Source organism: Pantherophis guttatus, chromosome 16, assembly GCF_059756535.1.
Source record: "Pantherophis guttatus breed Tessera chromosome 16, ASM5975653v1, whole genome shotgun sequence".
In the NCBI taxonomy this organism is placed as follows: domain Eukaryota; kingdom Metazoa; phylum Chordata; class Lepidosauria; order Squamata; family Colubridae; genus Pantherophis; species Pantherophis guttatus.
The window spans coordinates 15,192,512-15,211,587 of record NC_142078.1 but is presented as its reverse complement, the minus strand read 5'-3'; the positions used below and the strand labels follow the sequence as shown (position 1 = coordinate 15,211,587).

The 19,076-nt window shown below is 45.9% G+C and overlaps 1 protein-coding gene across 6 annotated transcripts in view; it reads left to right on the top strand.

Moving 5' to 3' along the window:
* Window positions 1-19,076, top strand: part of FKBP15 (FKBP prolyl isomerase family member 15) — a 36,984-nt gene that overhangs the window by 13,050 nt on the left and 4,858 nt on the right. For 2 of the 6 annotated variants that reach the window (XM_087879968.1, XM_060684598.2), the window contains exons 7-24: window positions 187-336; window positions 501-569; window positions 1,464-1,607; window positions 2,461-2,603; window positions 2,922-2,970; window positions 4,116-4,235; window positions 5,129-5,222; window positions 6,129-6,232; window positions 6,811-6,904; window positions 7,833-7,939; window positions 8,921-9,028; window positions 10,593-10,687; window positions 11,440-11,542; window positions 14,905-15,076; window positions 15,345-15,481; window positions 16,223-16,378; window positions 17,069-17,221; window positions 18,178-18,270. In XM_087879968.1, the coding sequence (XP_087736094.1) occupies window positions 187-336; window positions 501-569; window positions 1,464-1,607; window positions 2,461-2,603; window positions 2,922-2,970; window positions 4,116-4,235; window positions 5,129-5,222; window positions 6,129-6,232; window positions 6,811-6,904; window positions 7,833-7,939; window positions 8,921-9,028; window positions 10,593-10,687; window positions 11,440-11,542; window positions 14,905-15,076; window positions 15,345-15,481; window positions 16,223-16,378; window positions 17,069-17,221; window positions 18,178-18,270 (2,091 nt within the window). Of the gene's footprint in view, window positions 1-186; window positions 337-500; window positions 570-1,463; window positions 1,608-2,460; window positions 2,604-2,921; window positions 2,971-4,115; window positions 4,236-5,128; window positions 5,223-6,128; window positions 6,233-6,810; window positions 6,905-7,829; window positions 7,940-8,920; window positions 9,029-10,592; window positions 10,688-11,439; window positions 11,543-14,904; window positions 15,077-15,344; window positions 15,482-16,222; window positions 16,379-17,068; window positions 17,222-18,177; window positions 18,271-19,076 lie in introns of all 6 variants that reach the window. The other 4 variants (XM_087879967.1, XM_060684597.2, XM_087879970.1 and 1 more) reach the window with 3 other exon arrangements.

Sequence of the window (19,076 nt, the reverse complement as noted above, 5' to 3'; positions counted from 1 at the left end):
TCCCTCCCTTCCCTCCCTTCCTCCCTCACTCACCATCTCATCCCATCTACTATCTCTCTCCTCCCTCCCTCCCTCCCTTTCTCCCTCCCTCCTGGCGATCACGTGATCCCTGGATGCCACAATCCCATAAGCCCAATGCCAGTTGCCTGGCATGACTCAGAGCTGGATTCTTCTTCTCGCTCACAGCTCTGCCTCGCCAAGTATAACAGCAGCCCTTCCCCTGATACGGTGGCGTGCCAGGACCTCATCCTCGGAGATGGCCCAGCTGTGGAAATGGGCGACGCGCTCGAAGTTGCCTTCACCGGCTGGCTCTTCCAGAACTCTGCTCTGGGGCAGGTAAAAAAAACCCGGGAGAAAAAAGAAAGGATGTTCTCAACTCCTGAAGACCTTGGGGGGGAGGGGTTCAGTGTCGCAGGATTGCCCTCCCTCCGTGCGACGAAGCGCTGCATTGTCCATCCCCCCCCCTTTTCCACAGCCCCTTTGCATTTTATTCCTTGCAGGTGTTCGACTCCAACGTGAACAAGGAGAAACTCCTCCGTCTGAAGCTGGGCTCTGGCAAAGTCATCAAGGTGTGAGGGATGCAGTCCTGCTCCGAAGGGGCTTTTGGTTTTTTTAAACCTTCGGCTTTTCCATCTCAGCTGGGTTGCTTAAGTAGCTTTTGCTCAAAAGGTTGGGAAGACCTTGAACTCAGATCCTCGTGTTTGCAATCAGAGAGAGAGAGAGAGAGTCCTCTCAAATTGGGAGAGGGGCAGGGGTGAAATCTCCTTCCCCTCCTTACCGGTTCGGAAGTGCACGCACCGATCATCTGCGTATACGCAAACCCTTCTGCGCATGTGCAGAGAGTAAAAAACAGGTTAATTTCTGGTTAAAACCAGGAAGTAACGACAACCCGGGCGAGTGGGCAGAGCCTCAAACTGCCATCGCTACCGGTTCTCCGAACTGGGAGCATTTCACCCCTGGAGAGGGGAGATGATAACCTCAGGAAAATAGCTGTATGCTTGCAGGTATTAGCTAAATCAGCTAGCACTGATGATGTTACCTAGTTTGGTAATAAAAGGTCTGCAAGAAATAAGCTCAGAGACCACCAAGGGCCACCAATATCCTACTCCTGTGGGAAGGATATTGCAAAATCCCCATTCCCTCCCCACTCCTGTGGGGGAAGGATATTGCAAAATCCCCATTCCCTCCCTACTCCTGAAAAATCCCCATTCCCTACCCACTCCTAGGGAAAGGACATTGCAAAATCTCCATTCCCACCCCACTCTGGGGCCAGCCAGAGGTGGTATTTACCGGTTCTCCGAACTGCTCAAAATTTCCGCTACCGGTTCGCCAGAACCTGCTGGATTTCAACCCTGGAAATTAACCCCTTCCATATAATTTAAAGCTCTTTTTTTCAGCCTTAAGAGAGCGAGTTAAATCTCAGCTGTTCTTATTGCATGATTTTCTGTTTTGTCCCAAAAAAGGGCTGGGAAGAAGGGATGCTTGGTTTGAAGAGAGGAAGCAAGCGTTTCCTAGTTGTCCCTCCGGCCTTGGCTTATGGGTCTCAGGGAGTGGCAAATCGTGTTCCTCCGGACTCCACGCTGGCCTTTGAGGTGGAAGTTAAGAGGGTAAGTCATTCTGTTTTTGTTCAGGGTTGCTTCCGAGCCAGCTGTGGCTCATGTAGTCTCTGCCTCTAAAAGAGTGCAGAAAAGAGAGTAATAAAGATGATTGTAATTGCTGATAAGCCTAAGAAAATTAGATGTAAATTAATAGAGGTTAAAATAGAAATTTGACGAAATGGGTCCTGAGATTAAGGAATGTATATGGAATTTTGATTTATAAAATGACATAAAAATTAGAATTGTCTTTATTTGGAAACTGAAGATCGCGTAGAAAAAGGAGTTGCGTTTCATTTGGAAGTTAAGATTTATGGTGATACGATAGAATGCTAAATGTTTAGATTAAGATGTTAGAATTTGTGATAAAAATTTGTGGCTTTGAAAAAAAGAAAAAGAAAAGAGTGCAGAAAAGAGAGTAATAAAGATGATTAAGGGGCTGGCATGCATGCCATAGGTTCGCCATCATAAAAAAAGCCTTGGTAGTACAGAGGTTTAAGGCACCCTGTTATTAAGCTGGTTATTAAGACCAGCTGCCTGCAATTACTGCAGGTTCGAATCTCTCCAAGGCTCAAGGTTGACTCAGCCTTCCATCCTTTCTAAGGTAGGTGAAATGAGGACCCAGTTTGTGGGGGCAATAAGCTGACTTTGTATAAATATACAAAAGGATGAAGGCTATTGCTGAGCACATTGTAAGCCACCCTGAGTCTCCGGAGAAGGGCGGCATATAAATCAAATTAAAAAAAAAAAAAAATCACGCGTATAGGATCTGTCTGAATGGGGTTAGACTAGAAGATCTCCACGGTCCCTTCCAACTCTGTTATTCTCTCTCACGCCACGCCCACCCTCTCTCCATCTTTCTTAGGTGAGATTGGCCAAGGAGGCTGCTTCAAATGGGCAGAATGTGGCCCCCAGGGACACCCTCGCGCCCTCTCCAGGCCCAAACACTGAACATCTCAGCACCGACCCTGCAGGGTTGCCTCCCACCACGCTACCACCGAAGCCTGGGTGAGTTACCAGTTTGATTTGAATTTTTCAATCCTCTCCTGCACGTGGATGTCTCTGTTGGGCAGTGTCTGCTGCTTGAGGAAGACTTGAGGAAGGCTAGTAACTCTTCGTATTTAACTCAGAGGCTTTAGGCCAGTGCTTCTCAACGCTAAAGGCAGGTGGGACTTTTTACCTCGATGGGGGAATTCTGAGATTTTGAAGCCCCCGCCTCTCAAAGCAACTGAGGTTGTAACAATGCTACAGGCTTTTAAATTCTTAAAAACAGACTTTCTACGCCGCTCAGGCTGTTCTAAGATTGTATTTTTTGTAATGCCACAGGGAGCCAGCTTTGCGGGCCAAATCCAACTCCCTCAGTGAACAACTAGCGGTAAGTCTTCGGTTCATCCAGCTTGGCTTTCGTTTCTCCGTCGTTTTTGCAGACCTCTCGCATCCTGGGCATAAAACTGTTTCAACTCCTACCCTGAAAACGACGCTATAGAGCACTGCACACCAGAACAACTAGACACAAGGACAGTTTTTTCCCAAACGCCATCACTCTGCTAAACAAATAATTCCCTCAACTCTGTCAAACTATTCACTAAGTCTGCATTACTATTACTATTAATCTTCTCATCATTCTCATCACCCATCTCCTCCCACTTATGAGTGTATGACTGTAACCTTATTGCTTATATCCTTATAATTTATATTGATTGTTTCCTAGAAGGATTCGATTGCTTATTTGTACCCTATGACTATCATTAAGTGTTGTAGCAGGAGTGAAATGCTACCGGTTTGCTCCGGTTCGAATTAATTCTTTATCTATCTATCTATCTATCTATCTATCTATCTATCTATCTATCTATCTATCTATCTATCTATTTATCCATACATCCATCCATCTATATTATCTATCTATCTATCTATCTATCTATCTATCTATCTATCTATCCATCCATCCATCCATCCATCCATCCATCCATCCATCCATCTATCTATCTATCTATCTATCTATCTATCTATATCTAATCTATCTATATTATCTATCTATCTATCTATCTATCTATCTATCTATATCTAATCAATCTATCTATCTATCTATCTATCTATCTATCTATCTATATCTACTCTATCTATCTATCTATCTATCTATCTATCTAGAATCCGGTTCGGATTCTGTCTTTCTTTCTATCCATCCATCCATCCATCCATCCATCCATCCATCCATCCAGTTTTTAATTTCAGGGTTTGATCTAAACTCTGTTCACCTAAACTGAATTTTGCTGACTGCAGCTTTCTGTCAGTGTGAACTCATTCTGAGTCGCTGGAACGAATCCATTTCTGATGAACTGAGGGGACTAAGCGCTGCCTGTGTTTTTTTTTTTTTTTCAAAGTTGAAAGACGGGACTGATTTTTACAGGCTGATTTCAGGAAATCTGGATATTTTCTCTCAACGTTTCCTTTTCTCTCTCTCCCTCTCTCCCTCTCCCTCTCTCTCTCTCTCTCTCTCTCTCTCTCTTTGTCCCTTGTCAGAACCCCGACGTGGCGAAAGCAAAGCTGATTTCACGAATGGCGAAGATGGGTCAACCTATGCTGCCTTTCCTATCCGGTTCGGCTCCGGCCCAGCTGGACTCAAGCGATTCGGAGATCGAGGTGGGTGGGTCGGCTTCGGAATCTGGAGGCTACTGCAAAGGGAGGTGGGAGGGGGAGGGAACTCTCTACTGTTCGCCAGGATCAACATTGCTCCAAAACTCATGTGAGTTCTGAGAAACTATTCGATGGATTCTTCTTCCCAATTCTTTTCTTAGACTGATGTAATTTGTTATATTATGTAATTTACCATTTTATCGTAAGCTGCCTAGGGTCACATATGTGAGACAGGTAGCTAGACTGATTGATTGACTGACTGACTGACTGACTGGATGCAGACGTGGGATTCAGCCGGTTCGCACTGGTTTAGGCGAACCAGATGTTAATTTTAATCTGGTTCGCCGAACCGGTTGTTCCAAGGACTGGCTGACCCCGCCCATCCCCTCCCAGGAGTCTCCACGCGGCCCGTTTTGGATGCCAAGTAAGCGCAGGGCACTTGCAGAGGCTCTGGAAGGGTGAAAAACGGGCCTACCAGAAGTTGGGAAACGGGCCTGTTTCCGGCCTCCGGAGGGCCTCCAGTGTCCGGGAGAGGCCGTTTTCACTCTCCCTGAGGCTCGAGGATAGCCTCCAGAGCCTGGGGAGGGCGAAAAACGGGCCTACTGGAAGTCCGGAAATGGGCCCATTTCCAGCTTCTGGAGGACGCACGAAGTGAACTAGTTACAACCGATGAATCCCACCACTGACTGGATGTATGGATGAAACAATCAGGGAAGGCATGATAAGATACAGATAGTTCTCAGTTTACGGCCATATTTGAGCCTGCAGTTGTGGCCATAATTCAAGAGACTTATATGGCTGTCCAATTTGTGCTGCCTTCAGAGCGGCATATCAAAGGAGAAAAGGGATTTAGGATGACAAGGAAAAAACTAACGCAAAGCCTCCCCTGTGTATTCCAGGACCCCAACACCTTGCGACAAGCTGCTCATCCCGTCACCTCTTCTCCGCTGAAACCATCCTCCCCAGCTGCTCTTCCTCAGATAGCAGCCCAAGGCACGTAAATCCATCTAACTCTCAGCCTGCATTTCATTTTCAACCTACGTTTCTTAGTGGAAAGTAGTGGAAAAAGTCCAGTGCCTTTCCCTGGGGCCCAGTGATTTTGACATTATGTTAGCGTGATTCCTGCGGGACCAGAGGGACTAGAAACTTGGTTGAAGAGCGTAAACATTCTTCCCCTCGTCTTTTGTGTTCTTTGCTGCTGTAAAATTCTCCTGGGTATCTTGAGTTCTAGAACTCACCCAGAAATCCACCTTCGGAACAATTATTTCTAGTTCCTTCTGGTTTCTGCATTGGCTTACATTCTGGACGCTACCAAGATCAGACTTGGGTTCCAGAACTGACCCAGAAATCCACCTTCAGAAGCATTATTTCTATTTTGGTTATAATGGGGAGAATTATAATTGCTAGATATTGGAAATTAAATGTTGACTTAAAATTAGAAGAATGGTACAATGAAACATGGAAATTTGCATTAAATGATAAATTGACTTGTGATATTAAAATTAGAAGTGGTATATATAAAGAAAATGTTTTTTGGAACACTTGGCAACCATTTGTGGACTTTGCACTTGGGAGATTGGATGAATCGGCACCAGTACCTTATCAAAGAGATTTCTGGAAGAATTGAAGACTTCAAGTTCCTAAAACTTCCTTTCCATTTGTATAGCACGTTGGGGGAAAAAAATTTTTTTTCTTTCCTTACTATTGATTTTTTGTATTGATTTTTTTTTCCTTTTTGTTCTTTAACAATAAAAATATAATAATTTTTTTTTTTAAAAAAAAGAAGAATTATTTCTAGTTTCTCCTGGTTTCTGCAGACATGTGTCTATCTTGCTCCTGCACTGACTCTTATTTTTCTCAACTGCGTGACTATTCACAGCCTCCGTTTTCTTTTTCCAGGGCCCCAGGTATCTGCGCCTGGACTCCACGTGTCCTCGGCCGCTGTGATGCCTACGGCCTTGCATCCGCACCCAGCGCTTCCTGGGTCCACTCAGAGTCTTCAGGTATGGAGGTTTTATTTGTTTGTTTGTTTGTCTGTCAAACGTGTACAAGATAGCAGATATGAATATGAACATGGACATGAACGAGGGAAATGAATGCAAATAAATGGGGACGGTAGGTGCGCTTATGCACCAGAGGTGGGTTTCAGCAGGTTCTGACCAGTTCTGGAGAACCGGTAGCGGAAATTTTGAGTAGTTCGGAGAACCAGTAGCGTTTTTAAAAATTAAAGCTGGATTTTTAAAAAATTTAAATCGGATTTTTTAAAAAATTTTTTATCAAATTTATTTTAATAAAATGCTTTTGGAGTAAAAAAAAAATAGATAGTTTTCTATTTACTGTATTTTTTGGGGTATAAGACGCACCTACCTTTTTTGGTGAGGAAAAGAAGAAAAAGAAATCTCCCTCTGCCTCTGAGCAATTTTGCCTCGTTGCAGCAAACAGCAAACAGCCTGCTTTACTTTCATTTTCGTTTTAAGCATAGCTTGATTGCTGGTGGCAAATGCCACCTATAAAATATTTTGTAAAAGTTTTCTTTATAGGCCGCGTCCAAGATCTTTCTATCTTTATTTCACCCTTTTAGGCCTATACAGGGATGAACTACGCCTACCCACAAGGCCCTGCGGCAGCTTCCCAGCTCCAGCCTATTGGGGCCATCTTTCCGGCTCCTTTCCAAGGTAGGCCGGGCCCTGCTCTTGCAAGGCTCTCTGTGGCTGCATCGACATAAAATGCTAAACCAGGATTAGGTACAACTAGACGACCTTTTTTCTGACCTAGGCTTCCCGAGACAGTAAAAAGCACACGATTAGTCCCCAAAACCTTCTTTTTATTTCAACGGCTGTGAATTCTGTTCATTCCCAGCCCGTGATGAGTCACAAATAGTTGGTAAAGAGCCCGACAGAAGTCTGCCACAGTCTTTCGGGACAAGGCTGATAAACACCCACCTTTATCTCCCTTGGCACGCTGCCAAAGACCTAATTGGCAATTAGCTTTGCAAGGCCACACGGAGCACAGAGCCAAAACGGAGCTTCAGAATTTAAACCGACCAGAAGAAACAAAGTTGCTTCCTGCAAAGGCTCACGTGCCTTTGCTCCTCCTTTAGGTCTTATGGGAGGGGCCAATCATCTCCAAGCCTTACTCCCGAGTCGCCCCTTTTGTCTTAACTGTTCTTGCCTTCTGGCAACTCTGCACATGCGCGCACTGGGAACAGGCTCCCTCTGTTCCTCTGCCTCTCTGATGTCCGACTCCGGAGGCTCCGGAGTCCGCGCATAACTCCCAGATGGCCCTGGCCCCATCTCTGCCTCTGACGCAGAGCCTTCCCCTGACTCCAGGACTGGCCCATGTTCCTCCCCAACCTCCTCACTGTCCGACTCCGCTGCCAGCAGACCACAACAGCAAGTTCCATATTACCAATTATTAAACCTGGAAAGAAACAGCTTCGAAGAAGCCCAATCCTTAGACATAATATCTCTTTTTTGTTCTGCAACTGTCAACATTTTTATTGATGGATTGATTCTCTTTCTTACCCTTCAGGGCATCTCTGTTTACTACTCTTTTCCTCCGTTGCTGTCTTTTTTTCAAAAACTGTGTTTCCTTCCAAAGCAGCCGGTGATATTGGTTCTTTCTTAATGACGGAAGCACGGCAACAGAACACCGAAATCCGCCTGTCGGTGGGCAAAGTGGCTGACAAAATAGACCAGCTAACGGCCAAGGTAATATCAAAGTGATGGATTTGCTTGTCTACAAACCATACTGATTAGTCTAGGACGGGGTCTGCAATTTTAAACACTCAAAGAGCCATTTGGACCCGTTTCCCACAGAAAAGAAAACACCGGGAGCCACAAAACCTTGGTGGGCGTGACCAACTCGACGTCACTCACTTCCACCAGTCACATGACACCCCTCCTAACCACGCCTACCCAGCCAGTCATTAGGGCAGAGAACCGGTTGTTAAAAAATACCGAGAACCACAAAACCCTTTTGACATTTCTCCCTCCCCACCCCTCTCTCTCTCCCTCTCTCCCCCCAGTTTCTCTGTGTCTCTCTTTCTCTGCCCCGGCTGCTTCTCCATCCCCTGCCGTTCCTCTTACCTTCCCAGGCCTGGCGAGGAGGGACTGGAAGGGGAGGGCGAGCCAGTAGTGGCCACAGCAGAGGGCCCAAAGAGCCACATGTGGCTCTGGAGCCGCAGGTTGCTGACACTCGGTTTAGGAGCTTTCTTCCCAATTCGGCTGGCCAGATGTCCTGGAAATTCACAAGCCCACTAGCTAGTAGGCAGTTGGCTATCTCAAGTTGAATTGTGGAGTCTTTGGTGCTCTCTGAGCTTGGCTGCTTGCTTGAAAACCTTTCATTACCTAACTAGGCAATGTCATAAGATGTTGTAGCAAGGATTCCCAATGGTTGAATCCTGAGTTACTGATAGTGTCTTCTTTTGAAATATTGGATGTCATTTTTCTGGGCAACGCTTAAGTTGCCACAAACTGGGGCAGCTTTTTTTGTCCTTCTCACATCTCCTGTAGACTGAGTTCCGGGTGGGTGAGTGGCTAGGATTTATGCATTACATTCAACAATAATCTCCTGTGTGAATCCCATCATGGTTTAAACTGAGGCTCCTTTGAATGCATCATAGCTATCGTGGATTGAATTGAGATACCTTAGCCAAGGTGTGATCCAAGACCTTCTCTTTCATCTTACAGGTGGAGGAGCTGCACAAGCAGAATTCTACCCAAAGCTTGTTACCAGGTCTCTCCTCTGTGACAATGGAGACAACTATGATTATGACCAACATCCAGCGCATCGTCCAGGTAAAGTGAAGATACATTCAGAAGTGTCCTGGAGAAACTTAAGTTCAACATCTCACTCTTGCTCTCTTCAGAGTGAGGTGTTGATCTTCAGTTTCTCTGGGATACTTTTGAATGTTTGTACATGCAGCTTGACCTCCATCATAGATGGTTAGTTCTTCATTGACAAAACAACAACAACAATCAATCTTCTTGTCCCGGAGGTACTTTTTTCAAGAGGCAGATGGACTTTCTGGGTTTCCTTCATCCCAAAGAAGCTTCTTCAGCTCTGACTGTGGATGGTGGGGAATGGAAGTCAGAGCTGAAGAAGCTTCTTTGGGATGAGAAGCGAAACGTCTTCGAAAGAAACTCAAAAAGTCCAGTTGTCTCTTGCAGAAAGCACCTTTGGGACAACCATGCCTAGATGACTGAGAAGCTCCACGGACAACCAATCTTCTTCCATTTAACATGATTGCCAATTCTCTGGAATGGTCCATCCTGGAACTGACACATTTTGTCCAACTTTAGTTGATCCTAGAACATCTGTCCCCTCGTTGAAGGAGAGGGAGAAGCCCGTCCTACTTAAGAAGAAGACCTCTCCGATGGCATGCGCAATGACGTCCATCTGCGAATCTCTAGTTATTAGATGCAGCTTCCACCCTCTGTCAGCTTTGGAAGCCATATTAGCCCCAGAAGCTTCCACGCTGCCACCTTCTCGTGTGTGGGAAAGTAGAAGGGAGGATTTAGCAGGGGTGAAATCAACTTACCTTCCCTACCGGTTTGGAAGTGCACGTGCAGCACATACGCGGACTCTCTGCACATGCACAAATCCTTCTGCACATGCGCAGAGGGTAAAAAACAGGTTACTTCCTGGTTAAAACCAGGAAGTAACAACGACCGAGCGAGTGGGCGGAGCCTCGTGCTGCCGTCGCTACCGGTTCTCCGAACCACCCACCGCTATCGCTACCGGTTCAACCAAACCGGACTGAACCGGTAGCATTTCACTCCTGGGATTGATTGATTGATTAATTGATTGATTGATTGATTTAATTTCTATACCGCCTTTCTCCCGTAGGACTCAAGGCGGTGTACAGTCAAGAAAAATATAGACACACAAACATCATAAAATTGCTAATTAAAATTATTACTTAGTAGAGGAAATGTAGTTAGACAAAATAGCATTCTTCTTTTCGGTCAAGGTCAAGACAATCTTGCATCTGGAGAAAGAGTGGTTGAAGTGATGTCTTGAGATGGGACGGATGGTGATCGGACCATGTGATGGACTGATGGGTGCAGGGAATGGTTTGGGAGGTTTTGATTTATTGAGAGAAAACCGGAACTCTCAGATTAGGGTTTTCCCAGGTGTGCCAGTATACCTACTCTAATAAATGGAATTTTGAGAGAATGGTTGCCTTGGGAGTTTCTAATTGGAGTTGGGGGTTTTCTGGTACGCTGACACCCTCTTTGGCTGAGGTGATGGGATTTGTCCTACAGAACCATCTGGTGGAGATGCTCTCACAGGAATTCCTAACCGCTAATGCCAAAGAGAAGGGCGCTTTCCCATCTTTTGGAGGTTTTCTCTCTGCAGGAGAACGAGAGGCTGAAGCAAGAGGTCTTCGAGAAGAGCGGTCGCATCGAGGAACAGAACGAGAAGATCAGTGAACTGATCCAGCGAAATCAGAGGTGAGAACTCTCCTTTTTTTTTTTTAGGAAAAAAAGTTTGTTATTGTTTTTATTTTTTATAATAATGTCAAATCAATGCACGAACAGCGTGGCACCTGGGCGCCATACATCCCAATACAAATGAAATTGATCAGAGTAAACACGATTATTACGTTCAATCAACATGTTTTTTTCCTAATAACAATACACATCTATATTAGGTTACGGTATGTCATTGTTCAATTATTCCACATTTACTCATTCTTTCTTTCATTTTGCAAGCTAAAAATGTATACATTAATATTCCCCTTATTTCTATCACTTATTCTAGCTTTTAATCATGTCATCCTTTATTACACAACTGTTTCTTTCTTTCCTATCTAACTTCTAATCATGTCACCTGCCTAAAGAAAAAAAAAAAAGAATAGAGAGAGGGAGAGGGGTAGAAGCAACTCAATACAGCAACAAAAAAAAAAGGGAGTCATCCATCCATCATCTCTTGCCCGCTTTGTACTTTAATTGCTATGCTTTAAAAGAAAGAGCAAAGCAGAGACATCACCCTGCCTACAAAAGTGTGTATAGTCCCAGTTGCAATGTATGGCTGTGAAAGTTGGACCCTAAGAAAGGCTGAGAGCCAAAGAATTGAGGGCATCACTGCCCTAGACCAATCTGAGTTATTATAGATTGGACTTCACACGAAAGCTGCTTTGATGGCCACGAACCTGTCCCATCTGACTCTATCCTGCATTTCTTGTTCTCTTTCTTTCTTCCAGACACGTGGAGCAAAGCAACCTGTTCATGGAGCAAAGGAACAATTCTCTGCAAATGAACACCGAACATTCCCAAGCCAGAGTGTTACACGCCGAGCAAGAAAAGGTAAGACCGAGAGGAGAGGAGAGCCAAGATAGCTTAGAGATGACGAGAGTTGGCTTCTACCCAGCATTTAACTTGAATTCCCCTTGATCCTGGGCTTACCATCATCAGAATCCCACACGGGGAGGGAAAACTGGAAAGCAGAGAAGAAAACAAAACTCATCCTGTTCCCCTTTCTCTCCCTTTCTCAAATAACTTAACTTTTTTTTTTAAAATTTGATTTATATGCCGCCCTTCTCCGGAGACTTACAAGGCGTTAAGCAATAGCCTTCATACTTTTGTATATTTTATACAAAGTCAGCTTATTGCCCCCACAAACTGGGTCCTCATTTCACCTACCTTAGAAAGGATGGAAGGCTGAGTCAACCTTGAGCCTTGGCGAGATTCGAACCAGCAGTAAATTGCAGGCAGCTGTGTTAATAACAGGGTGCGTAACCACTGTACTATCAAGGCTTGAGCTAATTTTTTCCCTACTTGGGAAACTGGGAAGTAATGCTTAACTTCAAGAATTAGAAGTGGTTGTAGATCTATAAGCGGTCGAAACAATGACCTGAAAAACTCGTACGTCTGAGAAACGAAGTGGTTTTGAAGAACCGGTTGTGAGCAGCGGTGGGTTTCACATTTTGTTGCTATCGGTTCGCCATAGCGCGCACGCTGGGTTCGCGCATGCGGCCGGCCTCAAAACCATGCCTAAATAGGATGGCATAGAGCCGGGGCGGGTGAACGGTCCCACCCGTGATCTCCGCTACCGGTTCTCCCGGCTGGACAAAGTGGTTTTGAAGAACCGGTACGAACCGGCTGAATGCCACTCAGAGTTGTGTGACAGCGAGGTGGATGGCAGATAAATTTAATAAGTCAATAAAAGTGAAATGGAATAAATAAGCTGGGCTCCTCGGTTGTAGGCCCGGGAGGACTTCCCAGTTGGAAGGATGGAACAAGCTCCTGAGGACATTTCTTTGCCATCCAAGATGGTTTTTAGTGTTTTATGGCTCCGCCAGCCAGCCGGTAGTTTCAGGCACTGACGGGGCATCAGGGCTGGGAAGAAGCTGGTTGTATTTTGAACAGCCATCGTGGTTTTTTTTTTCAAGTGTGCCAGGATGTGACTCACAATCTTTTCTTTCTATTTTGGCTAACTCGTCTCCTCTCTGTCGTCTCCTCTCTGGCTTTCGATTCTGGTGGAGTTAATTTTCCTTCTCCTGTCACTGCTTCCTTTTTTTCCCTCTAGTACCTGCTGCCACTGGATCGGGGGTGGTGGGATCAGGTGAGGTTCTCTTCTCTGGATAACCCAGAATTTCCCCTTTTTCAACCTGAGCAGGAAAAAGCCAGTCCCTCCCCCCTTCTTCAAACCGTTTTACCTGCTCAGCTTTTCTGTCCGAATAACCAGAACTCAGCAAATACGGGTTTCCCAGAAGCTTCGGTGCTCTGCGTTAGTAATCTAGCATGTTTTCAATATTTTTTTAAAAACTTGATTAAGTCTGTGACAGCGATGGATTTGATATATTCTTACCTCCAGTTTGCCCCGCGCACACTTTCTGCGCATGAGCTTTGCTTGCGTGCGAGCCTCCCGCGCAATCCCCGATCTCGAAAACATCGCTAAATAGGACGGCATTACTATGGGGCGGGTGGGCTCGCTCCACCCACAGTCGCCGCTACGGATTCGCCCGAACTGGTCCGAACCGGTTGAATCCCATCTCTGGTCTGAGCGCTGTATAAAATCATTCATGATTCAGAGAAAAAAACGAAAGCTCTTGTGCTAAGTTTACTCACTCTAAATTACCTCCCGTAGAGTCCTGTAGACGGTGGCACAAGTTGCACATTTATTCGGAAGTTAATTCAAGTCAGCACCATTTATTCTGTTTGTGCAAGGATTGTTCGGTTAAATGTGACTTGATCCATAATACAAAGCAGTGGTGAAGTCCAATTTTTTTTTTACTACCGGTTCTGTGGGCGTGGCTTGGTGGGCGTGGGGTGGTGTGGCTTGGTGGGCATAGCAGGGGAAGGATACTGCAAAATCTCCATTCCCACCCCACACCAGGGGAAGGACACGGCAAAATCCCCATTCCCTCCCCACTCCTGGAGGAAAGATATTGCAAAATTCCCATTCCCACCCCATTCTGGGGCCAGCCAGAGGTGGTATTTGTTGGTTCTCTGAACTACTCAAAATTTCCGCTTCCAGTTCTCCAGAACCTGTCAGAACCTGCTAAATTTCACCCCTGATACAAAGTAATCAAAAGCTTTTCTTTTTCCCCCTGTTTTTAACTTTGTTTTTATTTCTTTCTTTTTTTTTTTAAATTTAAGACTTCATTAAATCTCAACAAAAGATAAAATATAAGGGAACCAAAAAACTTGAAATGGTTGGAAAAATTTGTAAAATATTTTAAGACCAGGCCACCCATCTGCAGTATTTAATATTTTCAACATAAGGGGACGAAGACTGGGAGTTTTTTCCTAAATCCACATAAAGATGATGTGCTTCATTTAGAAGCAACCCAATTTCATGCGTATTATTGGACGTATGACTTATTTCAGACTTTTGAAGCAAGGCAGTTTTTAAAGCATGGATTTTCCTTCCTGGAGCGCAGGAAAAAAGTTTGACCGTTGAGTTAATTTTTGCTCAGTTATGGTGCAACCTACAATTTTGAATTTGCAAAGTATGATTAAGAAAAAGCACCGCCTAGTACAGTAATGGCAAACCTTTTTGGCACCGAGTGCCCAAACCGGAACGCCCGTGAATGTGCGCACGCCGGAGCGCTGGAAACCAAAAATGGCCTGAAAACAGCCTGAAAAATGGCCTGGTTTTTTTGGCCATTTTTTTGGCCGTTTTCAGGCTGTTTTCTGGCTCTCTGGTGCCCGCGAAGACGAGCTGGCCAGTGTGCAAATGCGCGCCAAGAAGAGCAGCTGGCAACGGCGCGTGCCCACAGAGAGACTCTTCGTGCCACCTCTGGTACGCAGGCCATAGGTTCACCATTACAGTAATTTTTGGTAATTTTTGTAGGAGGAGGACAGAAAGAAGCTGGGGGCAGGCCGAGTGAAGAGAGGAATCAGCCTGGAATCATTACGTTGCCACAAGTGGTTTAATCCCAATCTCTTGAATTCCATTAACTCTTTATATAGCACCAATTTAATGCCGGCCAATTTAGTAGTTGACTCGATGCTCGGGTTTAGGCATGAGGAATAAATCAGCTTAATGCCTAGGCCTGATTCTTCTCACCTGACATTTTCCTACATGATCTCACTCTCTGGAGGGATCTCTCACCTGTTACCTGTGCTTCAATTCCCTCTTTTTTTTCTTTTGGAGAAAACTCTTCCACGACTTCTTCCTCTGCTTTTTTTCCCCCCCTTATGGATCTTCTTTCACGTTGCAGGTTAAGGTTGCTGAGGAACTGGCAACGGCTACGGCCCAGATCTCCCGGCTCCAGCTGGAGCTGACCAGCCACCAGAAGAAGGAGATGGACCTTCGCTCCCAACTCAACGCTGCCCTGAAGGAAGCCGAGAGGCATGCTGCCCAGCTTAATCAGTTGCAGGCCCAGCTGGCAGGTAAGGGAAGGTGAGGAAGATGCTGAAGTAGAAGACGTGTTTCTACAGTACAGTAGAGGACCTTTCTCAGACCGGTGAAGGCCTCCTTGGATGGGTGCTTCAGTGTCTTCCACCTTCTGCAGAAGATAGGAATAACCCAACCTTTAGATCAACCCAACCTTTCTTCCTTGCAGCCCAAAACATCCTTTTCGACCTCATTTGGGGTGCCTCAAAGCTTGTGTTTGCTGCCACCTCTGTGCTTTTGTTCCTCTCTTCTCAACTCTTGTAGAACTTCAGGAGTCATCCGAAGAGGCCAAGAATAAATTCCAGGTGGAGAAGCAGAGCCGTAAGCAGCTGGATGGGAAGTTGGCTGCTTTGGAGGAAGAGCTGGCTGACCTACGAGTGGAGAAAGAGAACTTGGAAAAAGTGAGGACCTATTTAGAATTCTAGATTGTGCTCACAATACACATTCCCAGTTGGTAGGGATCTGGGTTTGCGGGTCGAGATTTGGAAGCAACAGTCCGTCCCATTGTCCTTCCATTTTGCTCAGTCTGTCTGTTCTGACCTAGGCTCCCTTAACAAGCAGGCAGGAATTGGTCTCGGCAAAAGCTCTTTTATTTACACGACTGTGAATTATGTTCGTTCACAGTCAGCCAGGTTTGTCCAAACAGTTTTTCAAAGGAATATTTATCAACACAAACCTTATCTCGTTTGGCAAAGCTGTCACTGTAACTTGTTTCTGACCGCAGTACAAGGCCAAACTTGGCACAGAGTCTCTCAGAGTCACGGAACGAACGAATTGTTTCCTGCAAAAGCCCACTTCCCGTTCGCTCCTCTTTTATCCTATGGGCCAATCACCTCCAAGGTGTGGCTTTACTCCAGAGTCGACCCTGCTTTCTGAGATGTTCTTGTCTTCTGGCAGCTCTGCGCACTGGGAACGGGCTCCAGCTGTTCCTCTGCCTCACTGCTATCTACCTTCCTCTCTGCCTCCGACGCAGAGCCCTCGTCCGAGCTTTCCCCAGCCCCCAAGACTGGCCCATGTTCCACCCCAACCTCCTCACTGTTCGACTCTGCTGCCAGCTCCGCTGACCGCCAACGGGCCACAACACTGTTCCCCCTCAACCTATGGCTGCTTTCAGCGTCTCTTGTCTTCTTCCTCCCCTTCAGAATCTTTCCGAAAGAAAGAAGAAATCCCTCCTTGAGAGAAAACAGGCCGAAGAAGAGGCAGATGAGATTCGCAAGTCTTACCAGGAAGAGATGGACCAACTCCGGCAGCTTCTGAAAAAGTCGCGGGCATCGTCCAACAACGTTGCTTCGGAGCAGGTGAGAGGCAGAAGTGAATTTGCCCCCAAGTTCAGCTGGGTGACAGATCTTGCAAATTTAACCTCAGGCTTTAAGCAAGGCAAGGAAATGCTACAGTATTGAGATATGTTCTTCTTCCTGTTAGGATCTGTAGCTTTTTCCTTCCTAGAAATTCTAGTTTTTGTGGAATCCTTGGTGCTCCCTGAAATTGGTTGTTTGCTTGCAGACATTTCATGACCCAAGTAGGTAATGCTATCAGTAGGAGGGAGTGTGGCGTTTGTTCCCTGTTTATATACAGTAGCTTACTCTTCTAGTATTAATGGTTGTATGGTTTGCTTCCTTGATTAGGGTATTGTTTTCTGCTTGATTGACTCCATTGTAGTTCCTTGACTAGGATATTGCTTTCAGCTTGTTATTTGTCTGGTGTCAATCCCTGCTTATCTGGGTGTTGGCTGATGAAGATTTCCAGTTTTTGTCAATTTTCTAAAACCCGTTCCCTGTGGCTAAATAGGCCAATATGCCCCTTCACTCCCACACACTATCCACAGTGCTGGGGAAAGCCCCCTAACCACTCAGCCTCCTTTTGTAGAGGCATCATATTGCAAGGAGCCAAGTCACTGCAACGGCCTTTAATGGGAGTTTTGGGAGCAGGAAGGGCAGGGAAATCATTGTGTTAGAATGGAAGTCAATCTGTCTATTGTCCCGGGGAAGTTTTCCCTTCTGCAGGCCGAGCTGGAGTCCCAGTGGGAAGCCAAATGCGAGCGTCTGCTGAGCTCGGCCAAGGAGCAACACGCCCGTCAGTTCCAGGAAGTGTGCGAGCAACGGGATGACCAGCAGAAGACGATCTCCCAACTGGAAGAGAAGGTGGGTAGCGGTAGGAGAAGGACAGGCGAAGAGCCCGGTGGTGGAGTCAAAAGAGGAATCAGCCTGGAGTCTTTACGTTCCCACGAAGGATCCGAATCCAACCTGTCTTGAATTCCGCTAACTCTTATCTAGTTCCAATTTAGTGTTGACCGCGAGTTGATTAGATTCTTGTATACAGACACAACTTCACACGTGGACCTTATTCTTAGCGCCTAACGGTAGCCTGCCTTTCTGTCTTTTCATCCCCCACTTCCACAAAGCCCCTTCCTCAGGATTGCTCTACCTGGTGGCAAAGAGCCGGAGGGCCTCGTTCCAGTGGGACTGCCTCATGGCCTGGAACCGGCTGACCATCTCAGCCCGCTGAGCCTCCAGGCGCCGGGACCTGGCCTTGCACTCCCGCAGGTCTTCCCTCTGCTTGGAAAGCCTATGCTCCTAGTCCTCAGTGAGGTGCTTCTGCTGAGCCTCCTTCTTAGCCAGATCCAATTTGAACTGAGCTGTTTTGCCAACTCTTTCTCGTGGTGGCTGCTTAGCTCCAACAACTCTTCCTGTTGGGGCCTTAAGGAGCCTGGGTGGGCAGGTGAGGAGTGGCTGGGAAGGGAGGGGTGAGTAGAGGCCGGCGAGGCGCCCCTCAACGTGAGTGACATTGAGTTGGCCACACCCACCCAGTCACATGACCGCCTAGCCACGCCCACCCACCCGGTCATTAGGCAGATCATATTAGTGGTCCGCGGGATTTAAAATTATGAATTTAGTGGTCCCTGAGATCCGAAAGGTTGGGGACCCTATGAAATAGACCATCGTGTGCTTAACTTGTACCGTAATACACAGCTAGTTTGTAAGACATTACAAGAGTGTTATTTGCGTGTATGTCTCTCCCCAATCTAGGCTCTTTCGTAAGCCACTATTGTTCTGGTTCAGCATGTCTGAATGTTTTAACCTGTGTCTCTGCTTTCTAGATTTCTCTGCTCAAGGCCAGCAGAAGCTCGGAGGACCAAAAATCCACAGAGCTGCAGGATCGAGTAGAAGAACTAGAGACAGTTAAAGGCAAGGTGAGATGCACCACTTTCCTAGGCGCACACATTAAGCATTATTTACGGTTTGGGATTTTTACGACGAGTGGCTGTTTTAGAAAAGTGACAGCAGGAATTTGATCCTCAAACTTGCCTTGTCTCTTTGAATCACCGGTCAAAGGTTTTCAGGGGTTGAATATCAGCCATAATAATAAAAAAAGAATTTCTGGCCGTCATTCCCTATTAGATTTGTATTTGTATATTCCGGTAAGCCCACTTATAAAATTTGCAAGATTAGCTGCCGGTAGGCAAGGAATTCTGTCCCAGAGCTGAAGAAACTTCTTTAGATGAAGTTTTCAAGGTTTTATTTTGGCTGTACACCGCCCTGAGTCCTTCGGGAGAAGGGCGGTTTAGAAATTCAATAAAATAAAATAAATAAATAAAAACAAGAAAGTCCAGTTGCCTCTTGGAAAAAAAAAACACCTTGGGGCTACTCGTAAGAGTACCGTATTTTTTTCGGACTATAAGATGCCCCTAAATTTAGAAGAGGAAAACAGCAAAAAAAAGTTTTGGGGCTACCTTTTTTCGGGCCTTTTCCAGTCTTTTTTCGGCCCATTTTCGAGGCTTTTTTTGGCCTGTTTTGAGGGCTTTTTTCAGCCTGTTTTCAAGGCTTTTTGCGGCCTGTTTTGGGGTCTTTTTTCAGCCCGTTTTCAAGGCTTTTTTCGGCCTATTTTGGGGGCTTTTTTCAGCCAGTTTTTGAGGCTTTTTTCGGCCAGTTTTCGGGGCTTTTTTGGCCTGTTTTTGAAGCTTTTTTTGGCCCGTTTTTGAGGCTTTTGGGGGCCTTT